Raw genomic sequence first — 16,735 nt, 5'->3', positions numbered from 1 at the left:
GTTCCCGTACGAGTGAATAATTCAGGCCTCAAAATTCACGGCAGACATGTCCGCCGTCACAGCATGTGATTTCCGCGGGAAGTACCATCTAGATCGGTCATATTTGTCCGCCGAGAAATAACACAGGAACTAGCGATACAAATCGTCACTGCATGGCACGAACAATTGTTGCGAGAATATAATTTTTTGCGCATTCTAGCGAGCATCTTGAAAATGTAAATACTGTATCCCTTAACTTCTATTGAAAACTTTCGATTTTTACGTTGATTCAACGATTGATGACATTGAATCAGCGTAACAAAAAGCATTGTGACGCAAGAAGCCACACGACTTCGTTCGGTGGAAGTTAACCAGGTATGCGGCGTATTTAGCAGCTACACGGCGCTTTGGCTTTTCAGTCTTCAAGCGCATGTCGTTGGTCTGATGAAAGCCTTTTAGAGTGACTTCGCTGAAATTTTAAAACGCCTTCTAAACCGTAGCTATAGTTCTTAAATGGCAAAGAATTATCAAGATGAAGTAATTAAGCATGACAATTGACGCTAAAACTGGTGTGTCCGCCGATATAGCTGCTCAGACCAGACACGTTTGTCCACCGTCAACAAAAACGAATTTCGAGGCCTGATAATTTGTGTGTGCGGCCACGAATGATTCATTACATGTGCTGTACAGTACTGCGAATTGATTTACACCACGCGCTTGAGATTCGTGAACTGGTAAGCAGTAGACTGTAAAGGATTAAAGGGATACTAAAGGAAAAACCTGACTTGGCGATTGTATACGTTCTTTGTGTTTAAAATACTAACCATAAAACAATTTTCAATAAAATTTTGCCCCATTGCGGTCTGATCAGCATTCCGCGCCGGCTTTTGTCAGAGCTTTCAAAACGGGAATAGGCGTGGCGTGAGCAGCGAAGCGTGCGACTGTACAGTCTACGTCACTATAGACTAGCAATCAGCTGATCGAGCAATAGTTGTTGCTGCGGGCGATTTAACTGTAGGCAATTATGTATGTACATCAAAACATCAGATGTGGTAACGTGGCTTTTGTTATTGCTGTCGATAGTGATGTATTCTCGAGCAGTGTTTCCACTTTTTGGTCATTTAAAAAAAATTAAAAATAAATGAAACATTGGACTTTGGGCCTTGCCAGTGCCATTGAAAACAACTTTTTTTCGGTAATTTTGTTTTTGAAATGTATTCTTGAATGTTCAGTTTACGCATTTTAATGCTTGATTCCCGTTTGAAATTTTTTGAAAAGTTTGATAAAAATCATAGATTCACAGTAACACAGGCATCAATTATTGCTTTGATATTATTTGGAAAAAATTGCCGCGTAATATCAGAATAGATTCGAAATTCTGGATTCGAAATTAAGTATTCTAGAATATTCTAGAATAGCCAGGTATTCTGTATTGTGCATCCCTATGCACACCCCGCTTGGATCCATCCCTGGAGTTGATCATTGTCGGCTGCATGGAAATACTGTACTTCATTATTTCCTCGAAATGGTTTCTTATGGATTGTGCCACCAATTCATTACGTGTGTCAGGCTCGATTGACCAATGAAGCCTACGCCTTGGCACACTACACTAGCCTGACAGCAATAATACACCGACGAACACTCGCGTTTCTTCAGCTAATAGAACAAAATTGTGATTTCCAGCTTTAGATGCGTACTTTACGGTTTTAGTTGTTAAAAGTTCAATGGTATCGTCATCCAAAAATAGCTCAAAAATTGCACTTGGTATCTGTGGAAGATCAGCTACAGACGGCTGGTTACGAGAGTAGGGGCTCAATGCGATCCTACCATCCCTCCTCTTCCTGCCTCAACCATGCTTGCAATCGTTTCTGGTATTTTTATTTATTGCGTATGACTTGATTCAGTGAGTTGGGATAAAAGCTGAAATTTTGTACACACTTAATTCTAAACGATTTAACTTAAATCCAAAATCACACATTCCTCTAGCTTGCTTTACTAAATACTGAACCCAACACAAAGGAAAAATTGTGACCAGAAACAACGGCTCCTGGCACGCAGCAAAAAGCGACAATCAGTTGTGAAATCTCTTTGCAGCCAGGCAAGCCACATCACGCAGGACACAAAAACAACGCAAATTCAATGTCAACAAAATTTCATCACAATTTCAATTCTAAACAAGAGGGCAATTGACCCGCCGGAACATTGCGGCCCCTAATTATGGCAAATAATTAAAAACAAAAGTTGAAGTAGAAGGGTCAATTCCCGAAATGCAATACACAGAAAGTATATACATCAAAGCTACACAGAAATGGTGACTATCCTTTATAGCAGTGCAAGGCACTGGGATACTCTGGCCACAATGGCCTGGCGAATACTTACACGATTAACCATTTATATGGTCCTGACAGAAGAAGATTGAAAAAGACCTTTCAGTCTCAACTGTTGTTGCTGGCAAGGCCAGGATGACTTGGATTGCACTGTGCAGTGTGCACGCTTGGATAATATTTAACACTCAGAAGAAGTTCTTGTAAACTTTCCTGGTTGACTGAAGAAGTCAGAGAAGACCTCCAGAGAATTACTTCACTGTCAAGGTTATCCAAAGAGTACAAATGCTCATTCTCATCTATCTTGGTTGGTTTGTTTGGTGGAAGGATAGATAGCAACGCAAAAAATGAAGGGTTGTCACTGAATCGTTTCCGAAGAAAGTTACTCAATCCGACATTGTATGGGACATATACCGAACGTTGGAAACACTGGAAAACCGATTCAGCACAGACGTTAGCATGGTAAACTTGTACCTCCACTATTCTGGGCATTGTCAGCTCTTGTACTTGGATGTACTCCAAGTATTTCACATGCTTCTTTGTATATGTTCAGCAAAACTTTCAGGTTGTTGCGGTCATGGTCGAAAACGCTCTGTAGAGAAGTAATCAGGTTCTTCATCCAAAGCCGGAATGTGACTTCAAAGTACTTCGTTCTTTTGTTTTTTCAAAATTTATTGATGTCTTTCAGTGTGTTTAAAACAAGTTTTGAGGGGTGTTAATTGCCAGATGTCTTGGAAAACGATGTAATTTTCTACAAATTTGATTGTATTATTAACAAAAGGCTCAACTTCGGAATCCACTTTGAAAATTTGGGAGGAGCCATGGCCCCTTTTGCCCCCCCCCTGGCTACGCCTATGCCTCCGGGTTACTTCTTGATGGTTATCAAAAAGACAATTTGGTAACCGGTCATATGCATATCATGATAATCACATTTCAATACACACTACATTATTGAATGCTTTTTGTGTGCTAAACATGCTGAAAATACAAAGGTATCTTACAGTTGAGGCAGAGTTTTTGTTGAACCAATATAACAGGAAAAATTATGAACAAGTGTAAACTTGCAAATTTATTGTGTTTAAAACTGACTAGCGTGCCTATGACTTATTTTGAGTTGTTTTCTATAACATTTGTTTGCAATGTTGTACAAATAAAATCTGAGACCTCATATTCTTTAAAACTATATTGTGCAAAAGTATAATCAATTCTCTAATTGACATACTTTCATGGTATATGTTGCCATTTTAGTTTTGTTTGAATTTTGCCATTTTAGAATGTGACATTGTTGCATGTTTGAATGTTGCATGGTCACCTGGAGATGCGGCCTGATTTGTCACATTTTGCAGATTTTGATTACAGCTACTGCTAGTGCTTGACTGACATTTTTTTAGATGTTTTTACTTTTTGCGGTTTCCTAATGACAAAAAACTTTTTTGTTGTTTTGGGGAAGCAGTAGCAAATGAGAAAAAGTAAGTTGAAAAACGCAAAATCAGACTGTTATTGAAAATTAACAGTTTGACTAAAATCTACAAAATCAAATTGTCTTTGTTTTTCAACATGTGAGGATGTTAAAACCTATTGTGTCATCTGGGAAAAAGAATAAAGAAAGCGTAAAAATATAATTTTTAGAAAAATTTATTTACGGTAAACGTTTGCCCAAAGTTAGAAAAACCTGGAAATTTCTGCAAAATGTGACAAGTCAGGCCGTATCTTTAGGTGGCCATGGAATGTTGCCATTTTAGTTTAATTATACTGTAATATGAACAGTTAGGAAGTAGCTGCAGTTACTGAATATATAGCCATTACCTGCAAATTTATGTTGTCATTTTTATTGCATGTAGTTATGCGCAGTCATAACAATGACTTTTTTGTGTTTCAAGTTGAAGTATCCTTTGGTTGATATTTGAAATCCCCACAATTGAACTGATTCTAATTGCCTTTTTCTTTAAATATTTTTATCTGCAATAATTTAAGCAAGCACATTTATAAAAGTAAGGAAGACTGTGACAACGTTCAACTGACTTGTGTTTAAGTCGTTAGATTTACTTTGGTTCAATTTGCTTCACACTTTCTTGTTTTTACATTGAGACGAATTCATCTTGCAAGTGATGAACTATTTAAGGAAGCTTGCCGTACACCAAAAGGATCCCAGGTTAAGAATGTATCTTCTGATATGCTTGGTACGAAACGAGGCAGAATCCACATGCAGTCACAAGATCTCAATACATTACAACTAAGAAAAGTCAAAGCTTTGAAAAGAAAACTAGATTTGCCAACTGTGAACGTGATATTTCTAAAACAGCCAAAACCAATGACAGCAAAGCAGATTAATTATTGCATAGTGACGTGTTCACAACTTTAATGTTATTAAATGCTTTTTGTGTGCTAAACATGCTGAAAATTCAAAGGTACCGTATCTTACGACCTAAAGCAGTGTGAAATATGTTTCATTCGGACTTTTCAATGGAGTCATGCTTTTGTTGAACCAATATAACAGGAAAAATTATGCACAAGTGTAAATTTGCAAATTTAATGTGTTTAAAACTGATTAGTGTGCCTTTGACTTATTTTGAGTTGTTCTAGATAACATTTGTGTGCAATGTTGTTGTACAAATAAAATTTGAGACTTCATATTTTTAAAACTAGTTATACTGTGCAAAAGTATAATCAATTCTCCAATGGACAAACTTTCATAGTATATTATGTTGCCATCTTAGTTTTGTTTAATTTTGCCATTTTAGTATGTGCCACTGTTGCATATGTTCAAATGTTGCCACTATAGTTTGTAATATGAACATTGAACAATGTAGGACATGCTAGTTAGGAAGTAGCTGCAGTTACTGAATATATAGCCATTACCTGCAAATTTTATGTTGTCATTTTTATTGCATGTAGTTATGCGCAGTCATAACGATGACTTTTTGTGTTTCAAGTTGAAGTATCCTGTGGTTGATATTTGAAATCCCCACAATTGAACTGATTCTAATTGCAATGCAGCTTTCTCTTCAAATATTTTTATCTGCAATAATTTAAGCAAGCACATCTTTAAAAGAGGAGTAAGGAAGACTCACATAACGTTCAACTGACTTGTGTTTAAATCGTTAGATTTACTTTGGTTAAACTTCACACTTCCTTGTTTTTAAAAGTAAAGACTTAGTCCCAGTTTTAAACCTCGCAGTTACTGCATAATGTCACCACTGACAAGATTTTCTGAGGACATTTTCAGTAGTTGAATGTTCATCCCTAACTTACTGTCAACTAATATATCAAATTTATTCAGTAGATGGAAAACTAACTCACTGGAGTAATTTTTGAGTGTTAAAAATTTATCTTGGTGAAAGCTGCGTTGTAAGATCATATGTAAACGCTCAAATAAATGTGATGTTTCATTTTCAGATTTATAAGTACCCTATTGTTTACATATGTGGCATATAGTTGCTTAATACAATGATGTTTTTTTCAAAACAAATTGGGTTGTTTTTGTTACCTCAGTCCACAAAGTGCTTGAAAAACTCGATGCAGTTTCTGCAATGTAGTAGAGGAACCAGACAAGTATGTGCGTTGATACTTTGTTAAAATCTTTTTAATTTTTTCTCTCAGTTAACTACCGTACATTCAAAAAGGTAAAACTTGTATATTTTTACTAAAAATAACAGATACAATAGATGAAAGGTGCATACGGTACATAAAATGAATCGATGAAATTCAGTGAGCTGTTGAAATACACATTATTGCGCAAGGATGCTGCTGAGTGTGGATTTATTTATTGAACAATAGCACAAATACAAAAATCAACTGATTTGTATGATAAAGATATAGAAGCCTACTCAGTTAAGAATAAGGTGTATTCTAGATTTTAAAATGGCTATTTCCATCCACAAGATTAAAATTTCATTTCAATTTTTTAAAACAGATTTCTCAGACACTTCCTATCATACAAATTCCAATGGTTTACAAGAAAAGGATTACGAAAAAGGAACAACGCAGAAAAGGAAAACTTCAAAGTGCGTAGTCAGTATTTTCATACGTAAACATGGCATACCAATTTGTCGAAAGTAACTTAATGTGGAAGCTTTAAATTTTTGAACTAATGAAATAATTGGACAGTACCAGAATAATTCTATCTTTTAATTGACAGCGCTCAAGATGAAAGCTAGTTCTCACAATGTTTTTTAATGAGTTGATTTTCTGCATTTTGACCTCCATTCTAGGAAGCAGCAATCTTATGATGTTTCATAAATATAGTTTCCATATCTCGGTGTCTCAGAAGACATTCACTTTATCAGTTTCCATATCATAATATTTTATGCTTTTGTAAAATAAGACACTGAATATAATGATGAAAGTTTGTCTGTTTACTTAATTTTTACATATATACAATTATCTTTGTTAAAAGGTCTAATGTTCAATTGTATAGTATATACTTGTGCTTGAATTTTCATTTGGCATACAATGATACAGACAGATTGGAGGAGGACACATGCCCTACACCAGAGGGGGAGATACTTCAACAAAAGGAGTCGGTTTTTTAATCCATCAAAGCATAAAACACAAAATTACAGAAATAAAAGGAATTAGTGATAGAGTGGCTTCCCTCACAATGAAAATTAACAATAAATACTCTATGCAAATAATACAGATATATGCACCAACCACAAGCCATGATGATGAAGAAATAGAGGATTTGTATGAAGAAATAAATGAAGAAATGGAAAAGAATAAAAGTCACTACAAAGTTATCATGGGAGACTTTAATGCAAAAATAGGAAAACACCAACAGAGTGACGGAAATACCACTGGAGCATATGGCATTGGAAAGAGAAATGCACGGGGAGATAGGATGATCCAGTTTGCAGCATCAGAGAAACTGATCATCACAAATTCTCTTTTTCAAAAGTCAAATGGAAGAAAATGGACTTGGAAAAGTCCAAATGGAAAGGTGAAAAATGAAATTGATTATATTTTAACAAACAAACGAGAAATTGTCCTTAACACTGAAGTCATTCAAAGGGTTAGCATCAGGATAGTTCGCAGCACTATACGATTAAATGTAAAACAAGAAAGAACTAGAATGGTGAGAATATCAAACCCAAAGATTGACACCGAGAAACTGATTCAAAAGGCAGATGAATTCCAAATAGAGTTGCAAAACCGTTTTGAAATACTTGAAAGCGACGTCAAAGATTTAGATGAAAAGACAAAACAATTGAACAATATTATTCAAAAAAGCGCAAAGAAAGTTGGTGGAATAGTCACGAGCCAAAGAGAAGAGAAACTGAAACCAGAGACTAAAAAGATGCTGAAGAAACGTAGAGAAATGATGAGAGAAACATCAAAAGGCAATAGTGAATATCGAGAGTTATGCAAGAACATACGAAAAAGTATTAGACAAGATCTAAGAAAATTCAACACCCTACAGGTGAAAAATGCAATTGAGACAGGCAAGGGATTGAAAAAATGCAACACTGAAAAAAATGGAAACAGAGCATTGATTCCGGCACTGAAGAATGAAGATAGCTCAGAAACAGCAAACAGAGAAAAGATAATTGAAAGATGTGCTGATTTCTATCAAACATTATACAATGATCAAACACAAAACATTGTCACTAAAAATCCAGTCGAACAAATTCCTCCAATTCTGAAAAGCGAAGTTGAAAAAGCAGTCAAACAGATGAAAAATGGAAAAGCACCCGGAGAAGACCACATAGTAATAGAGATGGTAAAAGCAGGAGGGGATATTCTACTCGAAAAGTTTTGTGACTTATTTAACAACGTGATCGAAACCGAAAAAGTGCCAGAACAATGGAAGAATGCTATAATTACTCTTCTCTTTAAAAAAGGAAACAAGAAAGACCTTGCAAACTATCGCCCCATTAGCCTACTTTCTCATATTTACAAACTATTTATGAAAATCATCAAGAACAGAATAAGCAGCAGTCTAAATGAAAACCAACCCCCTGAACAAGCAGCTTACAGACAAGGATTCTCTTGCATTGATCACTTGCATGCAGTTGGGCAGATCTTAGAGAAGATGAATGAATACCAACTACCCATATTTATGGCATTTGTTGATTATGAGAAGGCATTTGATTCCATCAAGCACTCCTCTGTTTTTAATGCAATTCAAATTCATGGTATATCAGATAAAATAGTAAACATTATCAAAAATACATACACAAATGGCACTGCATAAATCAGAACCGAGAAATTAAGTGATAAAATAAAGATTCAGAAAGGGGTGCGCCAAGGTGACACTCTTTCACCTGTTATGTTTACAGCTGCAGTTGAAGAGATATTCAAGAGGCTGAAATCTGAGACTGGACTTGTCATTAATGGACAACTGCTGACCAATCTCAGATTTGCAGATGACATCATCCTTTTTGCACAGTTAGAATGTACTCTGCAACAATTGCTTGAGGAACTGAATCGAGAAGGGAAACGAGATGGAATGAAGATGAACAAGAAAAAGACAAAAATAATGTGTAACGAGATAGCAGGGAAACAACCAAGGACGGGTATTTTGATAGATGGAGAAAAGATAGAGGAGGTTGATCAATACAAATATCTAGGGAAAATGATAACGCCAGGAAACGACATGGAAACTGAGATCACCCAAAGGATAACATCAGGCTGGAGAAGATTTGGTCAATATAACACTTTTTTAAAGAGCAAGAATATTCCAATTAGCTTAAAACGAAAAATCATGGACACAGTAATATTGCCAACATTAACATACGGAGCAGAAACATGGTCACTCACAAAACAACAAACAAGAAAACTGGCAGCAGCACAAAGGAACATGGAAAGAATAATATTGAACATAAATAGAAAAGACAAGATCAGAAATGAAGTTATCAGAAACAAAACTTGTATCAAAGATGTCATAGAAACAGCAACAAACCTAAAGTGGCAATGGCCGGGACATGTAGCAAGAATGAAAGACAACAGATGGGCCAGGATAACCACAGAATGGACACCAAGATATGCAAGAAGAACTAGAGGGAGACCAAAAAGAAGATGGCGAGATGACATAGAAGAAAAGATTGGCATCACCTGGATGAGAACAGCAAAAGACAGAATGGTGTGGAAACATATGTGGAGGCCATCTGCCAGCAGTGGCATGACCGGCTGATGATGATGATGATGATACAATGATACAGCACAAAAACTAGTGATCATGTATGTAGAAAGTATGACAATGACACTGTGTAGTTCAGTGTATGAAAATTTACTATTTCTAAATTTGCATTTAGAAAGTTCACTCCAGCTTGCACGACCTGGAAAAGTGTTAATATCCTGTGACAAGAAGCAAGATGCGATGCTTACCAGTCAATTCACTTCCAAATTCAATCCACCTACAATAACCTCATCAACTTGGACAAGTGTGCGAAGCCCAGGCAGACATTTTACTATCCATCCTGTCAGGAAGGTTTGATAACTAAGAATTCACAAGTTCTTTGATGTGTGGTTGTTATGTGCCATTATTTATTTTAGGAAATGTGATGCTTGTCTATGTTGTTAGTTGGTCAATTGAATTGGTCATGGCCCAAGTAATCACTGTGCCGTGTAACTTGTCATAATTCAATGTGTTATAACTTATTTTATTATTATTTTTGATTAATAGAATTAGGCTAGGTTACCAAACAAAAAAGTATTTCAAGGTCTTTAAACTAATGATAATTATTTTTCAACTTCAAATTACTGCAATAACTAAAGCCATTAGGTTTTTTCCCATCCAAAATATTTTACTTTACCAAAATAATCCTCATGAAGTGAAAAACCTATGTTTGAGTATAGACCTCATTCAAGTACAGGACTTCAAAAGTGGGTTGTGTTTCAGAATTAAAGAGATTCACTTGCGCTGTGCATACTATTCGTTATGATTGCTCTTTTCACACAGAATCCTTCTACCCAACCTGAAAACAGTGTCCCGTTTGAAGAATTGTCATTATCTGAGGAAATAGTAAGCGCACTTCGACTCTCTCCCATGACAAATTGCACCGCAATCCAGTCCAAAGCAATACCTGAGATTTTGCAAGGTTTGACAGAGTGCTGCTTCATGTTACACACAGTTTTTGGTTATGTATTAAGTTGTTCTGTTGGCTTGGTGTGTGACATAACGCACTAAAATGCATGAGATATTCACCAAAACGAACTGCAATGGTTTGTGACTGTGTTAATGTTTTGGTTTTTAAATGGCAGTCCGTAGCAGTCACGCGACTAGAGATAATCACTTTTTCGCGCAAAAAGTTTGTCTAAAATCTAAATGCTGAACAAAATTTGCACTTTTTTCTGAAATATCTGTTGTGAAATAATTCAAAACATAGATTAGATAAGTTACCAAAATAAAACTTTGTCACTAAACTTTTCATTAAAATTTTTTAACTTTACCAATGATCAAAAAAGATGCGTAGTGTAATAGAATAATTAACAAAATGTAAAGAGTACCACAAAATTAGCAAGTTCAGGTTTAGTAATTTTGAGTTGTTTGAATTAAAAAACTTGAATTTGCCAATTTAGTGTGGTATTCTCTACTTTTTATCCGTGAGTTTACCTGCATTAGTCAGCCAGAGTGCAGATTTCCCAATTAGACTTTAACATTTACTCATCATAATAAAACAAATGAAATAATAAACAAACTAAAAGGAATTGAGACAAGTAACACAGGAAGTTGACTGTTAACATGGTCACCACTGGGGCTTCCCAGGATTTATCATCCAAACAGCCCTTATCACAATACTTAAAGTTGAGTGGCTCATTGGAACCACTTGCTGAGCTTGAGACCACACTTCTGACTTGAAGAATTTGCAATAACTTGTCAAAACTGCAATTTAAACTAATTCATAATAAGGGATTTAGCAGCTATAATTTACAGTTTCTTTTGCTGTTCTTTGTTATGATAAATGAAAACAGTTGTTCCATGAAAAATGTATGAAACGGTTGGGCATAGTTATAATATAAACAACGAAAAAAAACGACGACTAAAAATCATTTTTAATTTACACGCCGTTATATCGTATCAACAACTTACAAACAATATCTAAAGTCCATCAATCGACACCACACAGTTCAATTCGTTTTAACCATTTTCACCATTTCACCTTTTCAACAAAAGCAACTTGCGTACAAGCACAACACAATTAAGGAATATTGTAGAAATGACAAACCGAGAAAAAATGAAAATGTTGCGTAGTTCGGTTAAAGATTGCGATTGCGTGCAAAACATTGGCTGCTTTAATTTTGCACGCACTTGCGTTTTGGCATCTACTTTTAGAGATAAATACGGGATTTACAAAAATAATTGTGTACAGGAAAAAATGTTATGTTTGCTGCGGAGACTGGAAGTGGAAAAACGCTTGCTTATCTTCTGCCAATTCTGCATAAAATATTACCAGAGATACGATCACAGATCGGTGACAACACTTCTAATGTGACTTCTCCAAAGGCTCTGATTCTAACACCGACACGAGAATTGAGCCAACAAGTTGCGGTAATTAATAAGTAATATGGCTAGCTTGTTGGAAATGTAAAATACAACACTTTGGAAATGAAAAATACAATTCACAAAATTTTGCAGCTTTTTTCAGTATTGACTTGTTTTAAAATCGTGTCGTCTTAACAGCGAGTTTTATTGTGGTAATGCCATCAACAACAAATTTATAGTGGTTCCCAGAGTAGTTGTAACTGATGGTCGGGTTAACATTGTGGATTTTACGCCTGCTGGTCATTATACACTCATGAAATGTCGAAAAAGTATTTTCAGAATCAGCACTAAAAACCTGTTGCTACGTTTTTGTTGATGAATTTTTGAACACATTGATTCAGATCGCCGTTTTTTTAATTTTGTTTTAATTTGTCACATCATATTCTTGAATGATTAAATTATCAATTTATTATGATTTTGTAACAGAAAATGGGGTCGTCACTAAATTTGCCGGTGGAGTTTCAAACTCTTTCTTCTGCTTCATCCATGGTGAGCCTCAACGGAACCGTTTGAGTTTGTGCGATATTTTCAAAATGATAATATCATTTTTTGCCGTATTAGTCAGCTTTTTAATCTTTAGAATACAATTTTGGTAGAGAGGTGACTTTCTTTAACCATAGACAGATAAAACCAAGCAACCACACGGCATTTAACATCATACAATTAGAGTGAACATAAAACTATAAACTACGATGGCCGAAAACGTTCGTAGTTTATAGTTTTATGTTCCATATTATTAGTTTTATGATACAAATGTATCATGTTAAATGCCTTGTGGTTGCTTGGTTTTATCTGTCAATGGTTTTTAGTCTTTGTCAGCATCACTCGTGTAGACATCTGTTGATTTGTTAAGCCGTGGTATCACTAGGTAACAATCTGTACGATTGTTTACAGAGAAACTTGACTTCTGGTCGTGCAGCTGATGTTCTGGTCACCACCCCAGTGCCTCTGTTGGTTGCGCTGAAACATAGTAAGTGCATAAGGACGTCACTAATTCCTATAGTCACTTGGCTGTGAGTTGTTTATCATGACCTTCTATTTGGATGAAAAAGTGTGCTTAAAGTTTAAAAACCTCTTATTCTAAGCCCCAGTGATGGACACGTTTGGATTTCTTGTGCAGTCTGACCACATGAAAGTTTCATATTACGGTAGATTTTTAGAGTTGGATAAACAAACAGTGGTTCATCCACCGATCAAGCAAATCAAACGATAGAGCAACTTAAACCATTGACTATTTTTTCCCGTTACTGATCCACTAATGAAGTTTGCGTGGCCTGATCCTCGATTAACTAATCAGACGATTAGCTTAATTGATTGCTTAAAATGTTTGCTGTCGCTTCATCCAGCCCCTGTAGGTTATAGGGGACTTAGCTTTTTTCTGTTTTACCACAAAACTTGCACTACCGATACTCTCTAAGCTTTCAGCGGCTATGGCCACCGAGAAGTCGCCTTAAATGGCCTCCGAAACTACCGCGCTAGTAGGCCATATTTGGTTGCCGGTTTCCGCAAGCCAACATTTCTCCACTCCGTTGGTACTTGCATTTTTTTCTACCCGCGTTTGTGCGTAAAACTTTTTTCTCTTTTCTTCACTTGCATCTGCAACCGTTTTTCATAAACCAAGCAAAGTCTCTCGCACGCCGACGAGAAATATTATTGATAACAGTTTCGCAAAAAGTCTTAGTGTTGACCGATAAAAACTCGAGGACTGACTTTGTACCTACTTTAGAAGCAATGCATTTTACAACTGCAACTATGTTTCAGGACCTTGTTTTCATTGTTCTTATCTGAGTGAAAACACGATATTAATTAACTGATTTTTAAAAACACAAATTTTTAACGAAATTTTTTATTTTGGCTTCCGGGAAGAATCTCAAACAGGCCATGTTTGGTCGCCGGAAAAATAAAGGAGCTTAGAGGCTTGCACTCTCCACATGGTTATTGAGTATTCTGTTAGAATATTCATAAATTTGTAACGTATCGGAGCTCAGTCTGTTCTTGGCTCTAGTATTACAGAATTAAACACGAGCACATCATTCCAATCGTATTTTTACTTATCCCAGGAAAGCTTGACCTCCGTCGTGTTGAGTTTGCTGTGCTTGATGAATGCGACACCCTTCTTGATGACAGTTTCTCTGACTATGTTCACAGTATCTTGGAGCGGCTCAATGTAAGTACATGGACGAGATGTGTTGTTTTTAGACAGAAACTCAGTGGATAAGGGTAGTTAGCACAGCGATGCTTTATAATTGAATTTGGAAAGTTGTTTTGTCTGTATTAAATGTGCTTGCTGTTGAGATTTGCAATGAAATTGCTCATTCGTACTTGTGGTCGTTACTACTACATACAGCAAAGAAAGAAATTTAGCGTTTTTCTTTCTTTTTTTATTGGAAGTACAAACTTAAAGTGTTATCGTATGTTATTACATCATTACTGAGTTAATTGGGGTATTGTTGTTTTTCTTCCCGTTTAATTAGAATTGGATGATACAAAGATGACACTAGAGCTACATATAGAAAGAGCTGTGAAAGATAAGTTGTATAAACACTTTCAGATCTCTCATGGTAAGCGGATGCCATTGTTGGATGCAAACCCAGCTCAGCTGATTCTAAGTAGCGCCACATATCCGAAATATGCGCAATCTGTATTGGAAGATATCATTGCGGTGAGCAGAACCACCTCTATCTAGTTTTAGAATCATGATTTAGTGGTTGTTCAAACATCATACCACCACCATGGGGACTTATATATTGCGATATATATGTTGGTGAGCGAAGAAAGGGGCATCCTGTAATATTGAAGCAGCCCCTCCTTACATGGCATGTTGTATCATGCATTTAAGGATTAAACGAAGTATACAATGAATTGAATATTAGCTAGCACTGGTCATCCAAACTGTTTCAGAACCACTTAGTGAATATTAGGTCCACAAACTGTGAGCAAGACTATTAAGTCGATAGATTTCTTTCCTTTTTTTGTAAGCTAATGATTTTTTATTGATCTTTAATTTGGTGTTCAGCTTGAACTTCTTGGCAGGGAATCACATTCTGAGAGAATGTTTGTCTCGCTGTGATTAAAACCACCGACGTGGGAAAGACTTCATCCATTTTTTCTTGATACACGTCGCCCATTTAACAATCGCAGAAAACACACTATATCCGCTTTTAAGTCGTTTTTAGCAAGGTTGTGGAGTCAGGCGATAAATATACGACTCCAACTCCCTAATTTATAACTGGTCGACTCCGGCTTCAGTGTTGCCAGATTTTTAAGGGTCACCAGATTTGTTTTAATTTTTTTTCCTTTGTCATTATTTTTAAATTTAATTTCACTTCAGTTGTGATCGAAACTTAAAGGGGACTTAAAAGTTAAAGGCGACTTTCACCAAAACTGACAAGGACGAACTGTTCTGTTTTCTGGTAGAGTTATAGAGAACAATAAACAATATGTTGAAGCAAGATTGCAACTAAAATTTTCATTGTTCATCGTTTTGTATCAAGTCGGAGCCGGTCTTTTTTAACGACTCCGGACGCCAAAACCGTGCCTACTTCGACTCCACAGCCACGGTTTTTAGCGACTTTACTCGTCTTGTTTACTTGGCAGCTTCTGGAACTTGTTAGTTAGTTCTCAGATTGCGGTGTACGTTTATTTGAAGACTAATTTTTTTGTAAAATGTTATTTTTTTGGGTTATGTCATATATCTCGACAAAATAAACCGATCGATCATTATTTTCAGGAAAACGACATTACATCCGTGCGTACCGGTTACTTGCATAGAGTAGCAACACACGTTAAGCATGTCTTTCGTCGCATGCGCCCCTCAGAAAAGCTTGGCGAATTGCTTACACTGATCGAAAACACCGAGGACAGTCAAGTAATGATATTTTGCAACTTCCAAAAAACGGCTAAATGGTTGTACTTGTCCTGCCAAGAAAATTCAGTTCCAGCTGTGTTGATTGACGGAAGCGTTGAAGCCAAGGTATCACTTTGCAAATGCTTCTTTGTGTATTTTATTGGTTTTTTAAATCTTAATGGAAATGTATCAAAATTGACTGTAAGCGAAGAAACTTTTCTACTGGATGCATCTGATGAATTATGCTATTGGCTGAACTTGATTGATTGAATCTTTATCCTTGGACTGGGAAAGCTTCTTGCAGAACTTAATCAGACTGGCAGTTTTGCATATTTGTAACGTAGAGGCTTTGAATCACTGACGCAAGCCCGGTCACCGAGATTGACAGAGTGAAGTTTCCAATTGTTGAAGTCTTGTTGCCGGGGAATTATTCCATCCATTAGAAGCCGCTGAATGGAGACCAATCCTTAACGTGCGTTGTTCAAGCGCACACCCCGAGAGTCGAACCAGCGCCGCTGGAAAGTTAAGTTTCGATCACATGGAAAGGACGCTTTCAGTTTCGACATGTTTTGCTTACACCGGCTTAGCATATGTGTATTAGAGCTTTTTCAAATGGCATATGACGCCTCTAGAAAAGGATGCCAACCGTCATATTGTGCACCGGTGAACAAAAGCATGAGGTTCTGTGATCGCACTTCCCCTCATCATTTGCTTGTTTGTGTGATGATATCACTATTCATTGCTTGCAGAAAAGATCAGGCAGCTTGACAAAGTTTTTGGAAGGAAAGCACGATATTCTAATAACAACTGACCTTTTATCCAGAGGATTGGACACCAAACTGGTGCGATGCGTTTTCTACTCTAATAATAATGTGTCTTGTAATCATTAATGATAATGTGCATTTATATAGCGCTGTATCCATAGTAGATATGCGTTGTCCCTCAGAGCTTTACAGAGCAGACATTGCCGCTGTGTAGAGGTCCAGTCAAGTAGCCTACATTATTAATCTTTATTATTATTGATCCATTCCTTTGCGGGTGCTATTGCTAAGCAGGATTAAAAGTCAGTAACAAAAAACCCTTTGGCACTACCCGACAAGA

General features: G+C 36.4%; 1 protein-coding gene across 1 annotated transcript in view; it reads left to right on the top strand.

Moving 5' to 3' along the window:
* Window positions 1-643: 643 nt before the first annotated feature.
* The window catches only part of LOC145774886 (putative ATP-dependent RNA helicase DDX28), a 22,116-nt gene continuing 6,024 nt past the window's right edge, over window positions 644-16,735 (top strand). The window contains exons 1-11 of the mRNA XM_082586216.1: window positions 644-5,855; window positions 6,217-6,307; window positions 9,557-9,732; window positions 10,204-10,342; window positions 11,615-11,793; window positions 12,214-12,276; window positions 12,682-12,757; window positions 13,848-13,954; window positions 14,339-14,449; window positions 15,518-15,760; window positions 16,384-16,476. Of these exons, the coding sequence (XP_082442342.1) occupies window positions 5,751-5,855; window positions 6,217-6,307; window positions 9,557-9,732; window positions 10,204-10,342; window positions 11,615-11,793; window positions 12,214-12,276; window positions 12,682-12,757; window positions 13,848-13,954; window positions 14,339-14,449; window positions 15,518-15,760; window positions 16,384-16,476 (1,383 nt within the window). The 5' untranslated portion in view covers window positions 644-5,750. The remainder of the gene's footprint in view (window positions 5,856-6,216; window positions 6,308-9,556; window positions 9,733-10,203; window positions 10,343-11,614; window positions 11,794-12,213; window positions 12,277-12,681; window positions 12,758-13,847; window positions 13,955-14,338; window positions 14,450-15,517; window positions 15,761-16,383; window positions 16,477-16,735) is intronic.

This window comes from Aplidium turbinatum, chromosome 7 (genome assembly GCF_918807975.1).
Source record: "Aplidium turbinatum chromosome 7, kaAplTurb1.1, whole genome shotgun sequence".
Classification (NCBI taxonomy): Eukaryota; Metazoa; Chordata; class Ascidiacea; order Aplousobranchia; family Polyclinidae; genus Aplidium; species Aplidium turbinatum.
This window is presented reverse-complemented; position numbering and strand designations above follow the sequence as displayed.